At 45.3% G+C, this 15,909-nt stretch overlaps 2 protein-coding genes across 5 annotated transcripts in view; one reads left to right on the top strand and one right to left on the bottom strand.

Moving 5' to 3' along the window:
* The window catches only part of ACSL5 (acyl-CoA synthetase long chain family member 5), a 44,317-nt gene extending 40,702 nt beyond the window's left edge, over positions 1-3,615 (bottom strand). The window contains exon 1 of one of the 4 annotated variants that reach the window (XR_006887456.1): positions 1,016-1,316. The gene's annotated coding sequence lies outside the window, so the exon portion shown is untranslated. Of the gene's footprint in view, positions 1-1,015; positions 1,324-3,440 lie in introns of those variants that run through there. The other 3 variants (XM_046653261.1, XM_046653262.1, XM_046653260.1) reach the window with 3 other exon arrangements.
* An 11,261-nt stretch (positions 3,616-14,876) lies between these two features.
* Positions 14,877-15,909, top strand: part of LOC124235248 (guanylate cyclase 2G-like) — a 53,722-nt gene continuing 52,689 nt past the window's right edge. Inside the window, 1 exon segment of the mRNA XM_046652834.1 lies at positions 14,877-15,260. Within this exon segment, the coding sequence (XP_046508790.1) occupies positions 14,877-15,260 (384 nt within the window).

Below are 15,909 nucleotides of genomic sequence, written 5' to 3'. Positions count from 1 at the left end.
TGGGGTGCACCTGCCTTGCATTTTGCCAGAGTCCCTATCGTTTGCTGCTTATTACATACCATCTACTTCCCTTAGCTTTATTATCTGACTTTTTTTACTGACCGATATTACACAAGTATTCGTGACTTTTGTTTCACTTAGGTTTTGGTTCTTTTTCTGGTGCCAAGCAGACAAATGATGCCTACAGGATTTTACACCATCCCTCTTCCAAGACTATTCTGTGTTCATCTCAAATCCTTGTCAACTGGAGGGGACCACCACATGGGAACTCCCATGCTGGAATACAGAGGGAGGGATCAAGAAAAACCAATTATTCTATTTTTTTTTTTTTTTACTAAACCAAACTTTTATTTTTTAAATTAAATTTAGTTTTTAATCTTTTATTTGATTTTAAAATTTTATTTAATTATTTAAATTTTATTATGTCTAAGACTCTGCTTCTGTCAGAGAATACCAATCACCTACAAGCTGGAGCTGAAGAGTCAACCCTACTTTTCAAACCACCAAAATGGATGATATCCCCAGCAAGCCCCAAGCGCGGAGTCCCTGCCCGAGGTTCACTCCTTGAAGTTCATCTTAGATTCAGCCTGCGGCCCTACCCCTTAAAACAGATCCAACTTCATTCAGAAACCATTCACCAGTCACTCATCCGTCAGCTCGTATCACAGGAAGGAGCCAAAGTCCACCATGAAAACTGAGGGCAACCTCCAGCCACCAGAGGGGAGCCATGGCAGATGCTCAGGCCCACAAAAAGAGGTCTCCTTGTGGTTCACCTCCCCCAAAAGAGGCAGAAGAAAGAAAATCCCGTCCATGCTCCCACTTCCTCCTTCCCCTCGCCTCTCCTAATAAGGGTGTCTCTGAGAGACCTGGGAGAGATCAAGTGCCGACACGTGCTTGGGGCACACAGAGCAAGCTGGAGATGTGCTGAAGCTGTGGGTCAGGAAGCCCCCTTGGCCTCTGCCCCGTGCTTACAAGACCCCTTGCTAAATACCCTGCCTCCAAATGGTCTTCTTACCCTATGAGGGGGCCGCATGCCTTGGTGCTTCCAGCGACGGGGGCTTCCTGGCTCTGAGTTCTTCCTGGCACATGAGCGCCTGTCCCTCTTCCTTCACCCTTAGCTCCTCCAGGGCTAGAGGGGCTCCAGAGCATCCATGCAGACAGACAGCCACAGCTCAGAGTGTCCCCAGTTCTGCCCTGCCTGAGCTGTCCCGAGTCAGGCCATAGCCGGGCTTTCTAACATGCTCGGAACTTCACTTCCTGGTTTTTCTTTCACAACTGAAAGTGGAAGTGTTCTCACCAGGAGGAGAAAGCCGCCAGAGCTACCCTGGCTTGTTTTCAAAGCCTTTAACTCCAGTCCCTACGGGCTGAAACAAAAGCCAGCCTGTATCCACACTGTTCGCCCTTTCCTCCTTTGCCTGACTAAACCCAGATCAAAACCAAACAAAAAGGACTTGAGGTGTCCCCCTCAGATCACTAGTGTCACAGAGGCCGGGCCACTCCCTGCTGGATTCCCAGGACGGGGAGGTCCAGCCAGAGGGCACCTCAGCCCTCACGGGCCCCCTGAGACCTCGGGGGCACCCGGGGGCAGCCCAGCCCAGCATGGCTTGCCAGCCCAGTATCACGTCACCCTCTCTCCAGTCCCCAGCTGTACCTGCCTCAGTCCCCGAAGCAGTTCTGATAAAGCCGACAGAACAAGCAAGTCAGGAACAAGAGGAGCAGAGACAAGAGGCCTGATTCTTTTGCTTTGACGTGTTGGCTCGTCCTTTTCATACCTCAACACTTAAATTAAAATGTGTTCTGCCGCCTCCCTCACCTTCCAAATTAAAACTGGGGAATTTTTAAATCCCAGGAATACACAAGTACATATGCCATTAGCTGTCAGACTGATGCCATGTCTTGTAGCTTCTAGAAAACTCCGCTGTATATGTGTGAGACAGTGATAGTGGAAAAGGCAAATAACTTCTTAGTATGATTATAAAGATTGTCTGGAATGTGCAGACCCCCTGAAAGGATCTTGGGGATGGGTCTACATGGTGTGAGGACCTAAAGTTGCCTCACTGGATTCTCCTAAGTTTGTGGCCACAGAAGGGCACAGGAGCTTCCGTTCTCAGATTTGGAGGCAAAAATAACAAGATTCCCTGCCCCCATGACCAGTTTACAGACACACCCTGGAATTAAGCAACACCTCTCCAGCCTTGATCCTTTCAAGAAGGCTCCCGGTAAGTTCAGCATGAGCCCAGCCCTTTACTAGAACTGGATCAGGATTCGTTCTCTCTACAGAAAGTCCTAAAAGCCTCCAACTGAAAAAGCCATGATGAGCTGTGCCACAGTCTCAGGGAACAGGAGCTGATCCCTTGACTTCAGAGGTGCCTATTTTAGACATGGGAGAAAGATGAAGTAAGGGAAGATGAGGGTGGCCCCTGCCATTCCATCTTCTGGGTCATCTCATGGCTGGAGGAAAACTTGGCTTTGCTTAGTTTCAAGAGGTCATCTCCCCAAGGGGCAGCTGCCTCCAGCAGAGAGCAGAGGATGGCAGAATGGGTGTCAAGTGTCAGCCTCTATAATGCTGCTGGACTCTTCCTGGGTGCTGTCTTCTTTCACCAACCGGGTGAAGAGCTCAGGGCCAGAAGATGAGCTTTCTCTTTTTATTGGTTTCCCCCAGGCTTGAATGCTCAAGTTCAGAAGGGTCTGGACCATTCTAAAGTTCTAGGAGAGTTGCATTCCTTTTCAATCCTATGTGCATGAGTGACACTCCCAAGATTTGAGGGAATAATGGAAGATTTTGGCAACACACAAGAATTCTGTATTATGCAGCAGGTTGTAGTGACAGACTGATCAGGAATCAAATTCTAGCCACACCACCTCCTGGCTGTGTAGCATAGGCCAGAGACACATTATTCAGCTACAGAGTGGGAACACCACCATCAATCTTACAGAAAGTGGCGAGCCGATGGATTAACACACTGTCACACACCCACTAGGAGACTCCAGTACCTACTAGAATGTCTGCTAAGGATTCCCTCTCCCTTCTCCCTTCCAAATGAGAATTGCTGCCTAATGACCAGCCTTTCTAACCATATTGATACAGAAATTTCTGAATGGAAGATGAAGGAGACCCACATTCTGGTTTTGCCTATAATCCTTAAAGCTTTTAAGTCTGTTTTAGTCGCATTTAGTGAAATTAACTACGTTCTTTTCCAAGTCTATCTCCTGCCAGCATTCAGATAGCTTCGATGTTTCTACCTCTTTTCCAATTGACTTTTAATTTGACTCCCACAAGTTAGCTGAGATTTCTGCTCAACCAAATGTAATATCATGTTGTAAAAGAGGCTTAGGCTGAATATAGATACACGTCCCACCTTCTTCTCGCCAAACCACTCCCATCCCCACGATCCCATAGATATATAAACTATAGAGCAAATAGCATGATCAGAACTTACCTTGTAAGAATACTCTCACTTCCTGGGGCCAGGAAATGCACCCCTCACACCTGGCTGTTCTGGTTTAGCTCCATATGTAGGTTTGGCTCCTCTACCCTTTCCACAGCTCCTGTGATGGGGCCACACCTGAAGCCAACGCGTCCTGCACTGAGTGGCCAGTGAGCTCCCCTGGAAACTCTGAACCTGTTGCAAGAGAAGTTCAAAGGTAGAAGTTACTTGTTCAAACAGTTCTGGTAACCTCTGACAGTGAGAAGTGTAGAATTTGGTGAAAGGTTAAAACAAGAGGTCGTTATGCAATAGGTCTAAGAGGAAGAAAAAAAAAAAAAAAGAAGACAGTGCTCAGCTCAGAAAGCTAACGTTTAACAAGCAAAACCTTTTCTACAGCCCATACCTCAGGGGAAGGGAAGGGAGTAGACAGGGCTTTCCACCGCTTTGGGGGCAGAATCCTTGAGATCGTGATAGGAACAGGAAGCTCTACATAACAAGAGGACAAAAGTGCTCCATGAGTTTAGGGTAAGAGAAAAATGAGAAGCCACTCTAACAGCTCAAGCTATAACTTTAAGATTCAGATAAGCAGAGGTCTGCGTTTAGAGATCAGTCTTCTTCTAGAGAGGGCCGGTGACCCTTCTAGAATTAGAATGTCTCCAAGACAACCAAATAAAGCAAATCACTCTCGAGTCTAGCCTGAGGGACAAGCCTCACTGAGTTGTATTTAGAATGCGGAATCATGGATATGGTCTGCACCACCCATGGCTCAGTGAGGCCCTTGAAGAAGCAGGGTCGCTTCCGTATCACTGCTCAGCCAATTGTGTTCTCTCTTTCCATTTTGAAGCCACTAGTCACCATCCTCGATTCCAAAATCTTTAAGACTGCAAGGCATCATTACTAAACAAAAATGATGAGTGTAAATGAAAGAGGCTCTTGAGATGATTTTCAATTTCTGTTTTACAGGTGAGACTATTGAAACCTTCTCAGAGAAAAGAAATCACCCAGAATCACACAACCAGTTAGTCATCAAGGCAAGACCATCACAGACAACCACTGCAGTGGCTTTGACCCTATATGGTGCTGCTTTGTTGATATAAGTGTTCATTTAACTACCAGCAGACCTTAGACACTTAACTCTTTCTGTGTATCAGGCCTGAAGAAATTCGTGGAAATGCTGCATTAGGTTTCTTCTTACTGTGTTTGGTCAGGTGGCCAATATCAAAATCAGAAGCAATACCACTTCCTGCTGACTTGTGCATGAAGGAATGGCTACCCTATTAACAGAAAGGTCTTATTAGGTCAGATTCTCACACAAGTCTTAGATACGTTAACTCTTTAAAGTCACCTCTTGCCACAGAGCCCTAGTTTTGCCGGAGTATCTGAAAGAAAAGGGCTTCCAAGAAGTGGCTTAAGAAGATCCAGTTCAATGAGAACTGGGAGCCTGACTCTCACTTGATTGGGCTAAGGTGGGTTAAGTAGCAACCCACTGAACACCTTTTGATGCCACACTTGCCAGAGGGCAAGATACTCCAATCCAGTGGTTCCCAACCTTTAGTGAGCAACACAACCCTCTGGAGAGCTTGTTACAACACAGGTTGCCAGGCCAGTGCCAGAGTTTCTGACTCAGTAGTCCTGGGTTGGGGCCTGAGAATCTGAATTTCTCATAATTCCAGAGCAGTGGATGCTGCTGGTCTGGGAACCACACTAGGAACACATTAGAAGCAGCACTGCTCCAAGCAGCCCCCCTGCTTTCAATGGACCCAATGACTGAAGTGCCCAAAATGACTGTTTTGGGTAGTCTTGGCAATGGTGACCTTGCAATTGGGAGGAGAGTTTGACACAGAGTGGAACTTATTATTATGTGCTCTAGCGGAGAGGTGTTACTCTAGACCAACAGACAGCCCAGGTCCCAGAGTAGTACTTTGCAACAGCAAGAGGTATTTCCACTCACTGGCCCACTTCTCCTTTATATAAACGTAAGTCAAAGCTGGTAGCATCACAGCTAGACAACCCGTGTGGATATGAGTCTGGGTGTGTATGGGGCATCACCTAATCCAATGACCTTAACTTTATTCTGAGGGTACCTGAGACTGCAAAGGGTGAAGAAGCTAGCTACAGTGAGGTGTCGACTTAGCAGGAGAAGGCAGTCCAGAACCCTGGTCTCCAGTGCCCTAAGGGGCTACACCCTCTCTTGACAAAACTTAGTGTCCTACAGCATCTCTCTTCAAAAAAATATGTCTTAGAGAAGTCTTTGCAACACCCTCCATTCCTCCCTCCCTTCTCACAGCCGTGTGCATTTAGAATTCAACAACAACAAAAAATTCCTTTCAGGTTTGGGCATCCTATAGCCCCTAAAAAGTGCAAACATTCATTGTTTTAGATCGTTCATAGGTGAGGTGCCTGAGATGTGAAGAGTCTGACCTAACAGCCACAGTTCTAACACACACACACTGCTCTAGCCCATTTGAATATACTCGTTTCTCTTTCATAGAACCAAAGGAACCATACTTGCATATGCAACAGTTCTAGAAGCCTGGAGGCCATTTCAGAGTTTTGTAACACAGCCTGGAAACAGCCGAGATATTATGATAGGGCTTGACAGCTCTTTGGAAGCAGAAACAAGGTTTTCTCTGTTTTTGAAAGCAGAGAAAGACAGACCTCATAAGCAGGCAGACTTTACACAGCACCACCTTGCATTTGTATAGCTTCTTCCATTTTTAAAATACTTCCAGACTATCTCCTAACAAACCTGTGAGGTATGAGTGGGGACAACACTTTCAACATCTGAACCTTTAGTGAGTGACTGCTGGGAGCCAAGCTCCATGACAAGGACTTCATTTGGCCCTCACAGTAAAACTACCAGGTAGTTATGGTTTGTACAGATAAGAAAATGGAAGCTTAGGGAAGGTACGTTACCTTCCCCAGATCCCATAGCTTGGTCATAGGGTGATGATGGTGGTGGGGCCAAGCATTATTTTTTAAAATAATTTCAGGCTATTTTGCAAAGCCAGGTGATTTGCATCTTGTCCCTGGAAAGGAAACCTTCTTTAGGGAGCACGATTTGTTGCAAAACAGATTTTAGAGCAGGTTGGGGGTATGAATCAGGGTGCCAAATATTATATAAAGGTCTTTGAGGGATGTTTCCAGATTCCAGATACCGCTAAAACTAAAGAATTCCTTCTAGAGGAAAGTGGAATTTCTCCTTTTAATAAACTTTTGCCCTCAGAATCCAGAAGATTCATCTTAAACCTCTGACTCCTCTGCTTTAGAATATTTCACTGGCTTCAGATTATGGAATAGCTACTCTGTAATGCTCATTGTAAGCATTCTGGGTGGGGGCAAAGAAGAATGAAGGAGATGAGAAGAAAAGGGGAAGAATAAGATGTCTGGAGTAGCTGGGACACGTGAGGCATGGGGAATACTTATTTAGGAAGGATCCCAGGTTGTTTTAACTGTTAATCCAAGTCTTTAGAAGTCAGACAATATCACCCAACAAGAAAGAGAAGCAGAGTCCTCAAGCTATAGACTGTATCTCTTCATGTGAATTTAGTTATAATGGATCAGAAAGGTGAGAGGCAAGATGTCCCTCCTTAGCGTTAGGTATACAGCAGGGCAGAGGTTCTGATGGCACAAAGAGGGCAAAAATAAAGCTGAGATGGACCGACCTTTAGCTTCCCACATGGCAGAACTGACTTTGAAGTTTACCCTTCTACTGAGATGTGAAAAGGAAGGGGCGAAGTTCCTTCAGCTCTTAACAAGAGTGCCATAATTGGCCATCCCAATGATCAGAATTCTATACCTACCCTTTCCTTGGTTATCTGATGTTTCAAAAGGCTAATGGCACTCAAAGCACACCTTACAGGGTAGCAATCTTAGGTTCTCATGCCGGCTCCTTTCTCACGGCCTTTGAGATGATATGAACATTATTGAGTACTTCCTACGTGGCCACACTACAGCAAGAGCTTTGTTGGCAACATCTCATTTAATCTCACAGCAACACTATGAAGAAGTTCTTACTATCATTTTGCAGAAGAAAAAAAGTCTAAGAGAGGCCAAGTAACTTGCCCAGTCAGATTTTGAGCTCAGGTAGTCTCGAGTCCAGAGCCCAAGACATATTTATAATTGAGTAGGATCGATTCCATGAACCCCTTGCAATCTTGTGTGTTTATATATGCATTGCTCTTGGAAACTTTCATTGGTTTCTCAAAGAAAATTAAGAACTGTTGCTCTAGAGGAAGCAGGACCTGATGCCAGCCATGGACCCGATGCCAAGGGTGGAAGAACAGCTACCTTTTTCCTTCTTAGAAGGGCTTCCCATCTGCCTGGACATCCTTCCTGCCACTGAGGGCATTTCCCGCACAGAGCCTTCCTTCACTCAACTGAAGGGAGGGGACAATGCACCACATACTCCAGCTGTGCATCCTTCCAGATCTTTCTGCTTCCTTGTCTGCTGTTCCATGAGTGCCCACAGCTCTATTCTGGACCCCACTGTCAGCCCTGCACCATGAGGCTTCACAGCGCACATGTGGGAAGCTAACCCCACACCTCAGTGTCTGCAGCAGCTCATTTTGCTCACCTCGGGTCACTGGGCTTGGGCACCTGGGCTCTTGAGGCCACTTTCTCATTCGTTGTGGGAAGGAAGTGTTACTCAAGCATGAGCACTTAGTTGACAAGAATGGTGTTTGCACAGATTGCAATAAAAAGCTTACACTAAATCCAGATAAGCCGTCCCTGCCCCCGCCACATAAAAACAACACACAGAGACCAAATTGCCCTGAGACTTAGATCTGAGCTTCCCAACTTGTGAACTGTGGTGACTGGTGGGCTGGGTGTGCTCAATGGACAGCTTCATCTAGGGGTTTCAGGGTCTCATATAAATACCATTATTCTCAGGGTCACGACGTCAACAAGGTTGGAACACAGTGAAATAGGCAACTTGCTCCTTTATCAGCAAGAGCTTCCTAAGAGCATTTAAGAATCAGATGGAAAGTGTAAAGGTTCCCAAGAGAGGTGTCAGCTCTAAGTTCCCAGAACCTTCAACATCCCCACAGGAAACATCACTATTTCCCAGCAGGTTAGAAGCATTGCTCAGAGGGAAGATTTAGACCTGCACTGTCCAATACTGTAGCCGGTAACCGCATGTGGCTACTGAGCACTTGAAATGAGGCAAGTCTGCATTGAGAGATGTCTAAGTACAAAACACAAACAAAATTCTGGAGATCCAGGATGAAGAAAATAACAGAAAATCTCAATTTTTACAATGTTGATTGCTTGTTGAAATGATATTATTTATGATATACTGGGTAAGTAATCCTACATGTTCCTTTTACTCTTTTAAATGCATCTGCTGGAAATTTTTTTTTCTTTTTTGAGGCAGGTTAGCCCCGAGCTAACATCTGCTGCCAGTCCTCCTCTTTTTGCTGAGGAAGATTGGCCCTGAGCTAACATCCTTGCCCATCTTCCTCTGCTTTCTACGTGGGACACCTACCACAGCATGGCTTGCCAAGCAGTGCCATGTCCACACCCGGGATCTGAACTGGCAAACCCCAGGCAGCCGAAGCAGAATGTGCGAACTTAATTGCTGCTCCACTGGGCCGGCCCCTGCTGGAAATTTTTAAATTACATACATGGCTCGCACTCTATTTTTCTTGGACAATGCTGCTCTAGACCAAACGTCCTCTGCCTTAACATTTATAGAATAAAAACAAAAGTTGGTGTTACCCAATGGCAGCAGCAAGCATGTTACAACTGCTCAGAGTGAACTTGAAGACGGTGATGTCTTTTACCTTTTCCTCTGGTTTCTGTAGCAGCAGTGCTTTACTCCTTTGCATTTCCATGGCATCCATCCAACAGAGTTTAAGATCTTCTTGACTGAAGTAACATTCCCTTATTATAAAACTGCTGCTATTCACTGACCGTTGTTCCACGCTCGGCTCCATGCGGTGCGCTCTACATCTATTAGTTTGCCTAATTCTCATATGAGCCCATCAGGGTAACTACAAATGAGGAAACTGAGGTTCAGACGGTGCCTAACATGCCCAAGCCAGCTTCAGTCTCATTCCAAACCTGCACTCTCAACCACTCTGCTACACTGCCTCCTACAGGAGGGGGTGGGAGAAAACTCAGATAGCAGCTGCAATACTTTTGAGGAGTGCCAACAGCTCCCCCCTTGCCAAGACATTAAGGACATCACCCTCTGCTTTGCAGCCTTGGTTCCCTGGGCTCACGGCATGGGAGAAAGACTCTGAGTGCCTGGCGAGGGAGTTATTTGGGAGCCTTTAACATGAGCAGAGCGGAAATGCCAGGAAGTGGGAGGGGTTCTGGTCTCTACAGACAAGAAACTGAAGAGGGTGGAGGAGTCAGAGAGAACATCCTGCCTGGCTTTAGATGGCTAGACCCCAAAGAGAAACAGCCCCAGTGACAAGCCTAGTGTCACACAGGTCTCCAATTGGCTTGGATGGAGAAGCATATCATTCTTACGGGTCGAAAGTATATAATCACTTAAGACAGAAAGCTGTGTTAAGGCAAGGTCACATTCTTTATTTGCTCAGTGTTTGGGACACTGTGACAAGAAAGGTATTCTTGGAAAACTTAAAATTTTTTGCAAAGTGGCTTGGGAAGTGATTACATCACTGTTAATCATTTAGTATCTTTGATTACTGAGTACCTGGAGCAGGCAGCTGACCCTCCTCTCCAGTATCTTCTGAAAGTTTTTACTCTTCATGCTAAGGCTTTATGAGGGGTGGGAGCAGTAATCTGGGAAGCAGGATCAAAGACCACAAAATAAATATTCAGATCAGAAATCTGGCGTTTAGTCCAGACCAACCTGCTAAACTTGAGATTATATTTGTAGCCAGCAGAAAACTTGAAAGTATTGATTAGAAGCCCCAGATTGTCAAAAGAAACTGCTCAGGCATCAAAGACTCATTCCTGGTGGAAACAGGAGTGAGAAAGAGCAGCATACAGGCCAGAGGAAGCGTCTATTTCAGCAGCACCGGCTACGGATCAGGTGTTTGAAGTACGTAAGACACAGGTAGAGTTCCTAGGAAGGAGGATTCTCGTCCCCTTGCACAAGAGCAGAGTGTCCTCATCAGAAAGCCAAGGCCAGTACCCCATCCTCGGCCTTCTAGGAGTAGTATGTGCATGACCACCTAAAGGAGTGGCTTTTGGATCTGAGAAATTTGCTTTGGTGCAGATCTAAGAAACAGCATCTCCCTGCTTTATACAAATTCAGCCTTTACTCCACTTTCCTACGGCTCCTCAAACATTTACTTGCTCGGAGCTTCATATTCAGTGCCTGTGTCACAACTCTTTGCAAAAGCTGAGAACACAGCAGGGAAGTTTGAGGTTTATATCCTGACAGGTAATAGCCACTTTCACTTGCTCTTACTTCTGGGATGGTCAGTGTAAGGTGAGCTAGACCTTCAGGAATGTTCCCATAAGGAACCTGTAAGCAAGACCAGGAAAGAGACTTGGTGCCGCGACCAAGCATGGGGTACTTGGTTAGTTATGAATCCGCCAGAGTCCTAGGACTTTAGGGCAGGAAGCTGATGAGGCCAGTGGTTTCTGCTCCCTGCCCTTTCCTCACTTCATAGAAAAGGAAACAGAGGCTCAGTTACAGTCTTATCTACTCGGTGAAGCCTGACGTTGATGCTTTTTCCTAGAACACGCCAAGAGATGCAAGAGTGGATGTGAGTGTGTGTGAGGCAAGCACGAGGGCTCCTCTCCCCTTGTCTTTCCCTCCAGGCATTTACAGGCTCACTGTGTTCCAAGTGGGCCTAACACCTTTCCTGCCTCTCACCTTGTGGAGAAATTCCAACCCACACATTCCAAACCTTCACTTTTTTTCTAAACATGATCAGAGCACTGATTTACAAATTAAAAGGATTCAGGGTGAAAGCAGGAGGAGAAGAAGAACAGCTAGAAAAATACCAGGGGTTTTATGAAAACCCCACCACCCTGGATACAGCTGATCTTATCTGATCTCGGATGCTGAACAGCTGGCCCTAAACCTGGTTTATTGCCCAAGCTGGTTGGCATTGAGGAAACCATAAATCAGGCAGAAAGAACCTTCCCTCTGTAACAGACTTTTCAGGCAACAGAGATGGGATAACGTACCTAGGAATCAAGGTACTACCCCCACTAACATAGGAAACCAAGCTTTGCATCTCTGCTGGCCAAGCACAGATGACTTTTGTTCCAAAGCGTCGTTGGATGAAACAACATGGCCTCCCAGCTCAACCACCATTGTAACCTGTAGGCACAAGAATTTCCTAGAAGGGAGGAGGCCTGAGAAGCAAAGTGAAGAACAGCTTCCCCCCTCCAGCAGCCACAGTCCCTACAATCCCCCCTAAATTGGTTTTCACCTCAAACTTTTCTACTCCAGCCAATGAAGCACTTTGCACAAACTGGGTAGGGCTGTTACTACGGCAATGGTTTCTGGACACTGATCACGACTACCTGGATCACAGCATCTCCGTCTCTCTCCCCCTCAGAGGGCAATGGAGAATTGGCAGAGGCTGAGCTCAGCAGAGAATAATTAGAGCCCATAGAGGTATACCAAGTGCCTAGAAGTGTGAGTCTCAGACCAGCATGAGGTGCTCCTGATCTGAAAATTCAGCCAACACGAGTTTAACCCCTTGTGCTTTCACTCCACAAATGCAAGTCCATAGGTTTATTTAATTCATTAATTTATTTTGCTGAGGAAGATCCACCATGAGCTAACATCTGTGCCAATCTTCCTCTATTTTGTATGTGGGTTGCTGCCGCAGCATGGCCGCCAACAAGTGGTATATGTCCACGCCTGGGACCTACCCCAGACGCCAAAGTGGAGTGTGTCAAACTTAACACCTAGGCCACGGGGCCAGTCCATATGGGTTTATTTTTAACTAAAACTTTCACTTTTCTTCCTTATCACAGATATTAAGACAAAAAATATGGAAATTAAGATAAGCGAAAGGAAGAAAAAACCACCCATAATTCCCATCGCCCAGAGAGAGCCACTTTTAGTGGTTTGGTGTACGGAATCTGTGCTATGCAAATTTGTGTGCTTTTTTAAAAACAACAAAAATGGAATACCATACATGTTGTTTTATAGTGTGCTTCCTCACTTACTACACTGTGGCTATCTTTCTAAGTCAATGAATGCACATTTAAAACATCATTTTTAATGACTGTGTGTTCCTCAGTCATGTGGATTCACTCCATGTTACTCATCCAGGCCCCTCCTGTTGGACATGAAGATTGTGTCTAGTTTTTGGCTATAAGAAAAAAGCACCATGTTAACTCATTATATGATCTTATTTCTTTAGGATAATTACCCCAAATTGGAATTTCTGAGTCAAAGATCCATATATTTTTAAGGCTTTGGGATGTGTATGGGAAAACCGCTATGAATTAATACTGCTACCAGCAGTGTATGTCTGTTTCTTAAACTCTCACTAGTGCTGAACGTCATCCATATTTTCTTCTGGGTTTGACCATGCTCACTTGTAAGTACTTACAAATATAAATAATACTTATACTTATGATCACCTGGCTTCAGAGTTTCTCAGAGAAAGGCAATCTGTAAACACAAAGAATCTAAAATTATCTAGAGTGGGAACACAAATTTTAAGAAGTTTGTGTATGGAACAGGGAGAGAGGACACAGAGTATGTAATAAAATATTGTTTCCAGAACTCTAGCTTTGACATCCTGACTTGTGCAATGCTACACCCACGAAGAAAGCTCCTTTATTGAGTTCCTACTACACGTGAGACACTGTGCTGAGTGATGACACAATCTCGCGATATCTTTACAAGATCCCTCTGAGAGGGGCGTTGTTATGCTCATTTTGAAATTGAGGAGACTGAGGCACAGATTTAACTGACTTCCCCAAGACCATATATATCTGGTAAGCATCTGAGTCAAAAAGATCCAGGGAATTCTGCCTATGATTAGAGCAAGGGAGTCTTTAGACTCAGATGATTTTGCAAATTGACTGTAAGCTGTCCTAGCAGAGGAGAGAGAGTCTGAAGCTCAGTGAAGAAGCACTTATGGTGAATTTAGTGCGGAGAAAGCAATCCCTCCAATCCATGGCTTTAGAAATGGCTCTCTCTGAGATGGACCAGGGCTGTCTCAGTAATCCCATTCAGGGGGTTTCCTATTGAAGGAAGATAAGTAGAGAAGAGTTATTGGCTATTCTTTCTCTCCTTTCATTTCTGACTGTCTCAGAATTTCTCAGACCTTAGTGTACTTGGGGATATTTGAGTTCCTCTTAAATGCAGATTCCCAGAGTAAACCCAAGACACTCTGGTTTGTAGGGTCTGAAGTGGGTCCCTGGAATCTACATTTCTAACCATCAGTAGAGGCTGATGCGGGTGGTCCTTAGATCAGGCTTTGAGAATCATGGCAAATCTACTGTGCTGAATTACATAACCTGAGATGAATGTGAGATGCCAGCCTCTCCCTGCCAGGGTGGTCCAAAGGAAAACCCATGGTAGGTGGGAACTGAATCCTTTATACTGATGTGCATTTGCTTGGCTAATGACTGGGATATCTTACCCAAGGATAGCAATGGTTTCCCAAGAGGCCTGCCATGCCTATAATACTTCACATAAAGTAATTCTTCAACAGAGAGCCGCCCCCACCTCCTTGCTCTGACCTGTGTAGAGGCGGAATTATTATTCATCCATCAGTAACCTCTCCCTGGTGCCCTGGGCCTGGGTGAGGGATACAGACTGTGCCAGATGTCAGTAAACCCTCTCATAGCCATCAGCTCACTTATTCCAGGAAGATTTCCTACAAGATGAATTCAGCAGGTGATAATTATCATCATTATTACAATATCAGCTTCTTCAGTCGTCACTCTGGTCATCATCAGCAGCAGCATCTAACACTGACGAAGTGGCTCTCTTTGCCCAGGCATTGTACCAAACACTGGACTTGTATGATTTCTTTTAATCACACCATACTGCTTTGGGGAAGACCCCATTATAGTTTTACTCTCATTTTTTCGGCCAAGAAACTAAGGCACAGAGAGTGGAAGTAACATGTCCTAGGTCACACAACTAATACATCGTGGAGTCAGAATTCCAGCCCAGCCATCTGCCTACACTTGAGTGGATCCCATGATTCTTATTTTATTAGAAGAGAGGGACCTGGGGCAAGGGGGAGGGGGCAAGATTGCGACTTGCCCAGGACCATGAAATTTGTCAGTGGTGTCATTAGATCAATTACCAGGGCCTTGCTGACTTTCTGCCCTGGCCTCTTTCGACAAGCCTGCTGCTTCTAGATGGTGTTAGGACCGACTCTGAAAAGGGAAGCTTTCAGTTAATTAATGGCACTGAGTAGAAAGCAAGTTGTGGTCCTGAGGGAACTCTGTACTATTACTTAAGCTCCTGGCATGAGTGGCCAAGAGGCTGAGTCTATCAGAGTTCTGCAGTTATACAGGTATTAGACAACATCTATGGCTCCCAGGACAGGTGCTGGGGCTCCACTCACATCTGGGCTCTGTTTGGGCGTTGAATGCCATGCTACCCACCGAACAGTGCTTCTGACTCTCTTTGTCAGTGTGCTGGTGACTTGGCTTGAGGCTGCTAAACTCACTGTGGGCCTTCAGGCCCCCTGGAACATTTCCCATCCATTCAGTGTGCAAAGGCTGGGTGCGGGCCTCTAGATTGCCCTGGACAAGATCAACTCCGAGCCCGCGGACCTTGGAAAGTTCAGCTGGGAGTTCGCTTATACCAACTCAGCCTGTGGTGCCAAGGAGTCTCTTGCTATTTTTACCAACCAGGTCCAGAGAGAACAAATTTCTGCCCTGTTTGGACCAGCATGCCCAGAAGCAGCAGAGGTCGAGTATACAGCCTTCTAGAAACTTTGATTGAGTTTCCATTGGAAGGGATGGTCTTAAAGGTGATGGTACAGACTTGAACCATCTCTTGAAAGGATGGCATTGTCATAAATAATAACTGTGTAGGTCTTGGGTACTATTTCTTTGAGATGTAACTAGACTAGACCATGCAATTAGGACAGTTAACATTCCCTGTAATGAAAACCTTTCAAATCAATAACTGTTAGTTCACTCACTAACTTGTTGGTGTTCACTAACATGTGTCGATTGTTTGGACTTGGTGCTATTGTATATTCACTCTAATATTGTCATTATTCACTTTAATGTCAGAGTGAAAGGCTCAGAATAATTAAGAAGGAAATGAATGCTTGGTTTTAAACAGAAAAATATTGCTTGTGTAGATTTCCCTTTGGTGTGTATAATAAATTATTCAGTGATAGTAAAACTAAGCAAGAAAGAACGAATGACAGATTGCAATAAGCCAGGGCAAGAAAATGAGAGAAACAAGTGACTTATGTTTATTTAGTTAATGGGATTCCCTTTGCTGACATCCTTGGGTATTTTGGCCTCTGAGAGGTGTTGATGCAAAGGCTGAATAGCATGGAGCGTCACAGTTCTCACTCTCAAAAATACTGCAGAGCTATCATTA

The sequence above is a fragment of the Equus quagga genome, chromosome 2, assembly GCF_021613505.1.
Source record: "Equus quagga isolate Etosha38 chromosome 2, UCLA_HA_Equagga_1.0, whole genome shotgun sequence".
Lineage (NCBI taxonomy): Eukaryota > Metazoa > Chordata > Mammalia > Perissodactyla > Equidae > Equus > Equus quagga.
Note: the sequence above shows the minus strand (reverse complement) of the source record. Positions and strands in the feature narration are given on the sequence as shown.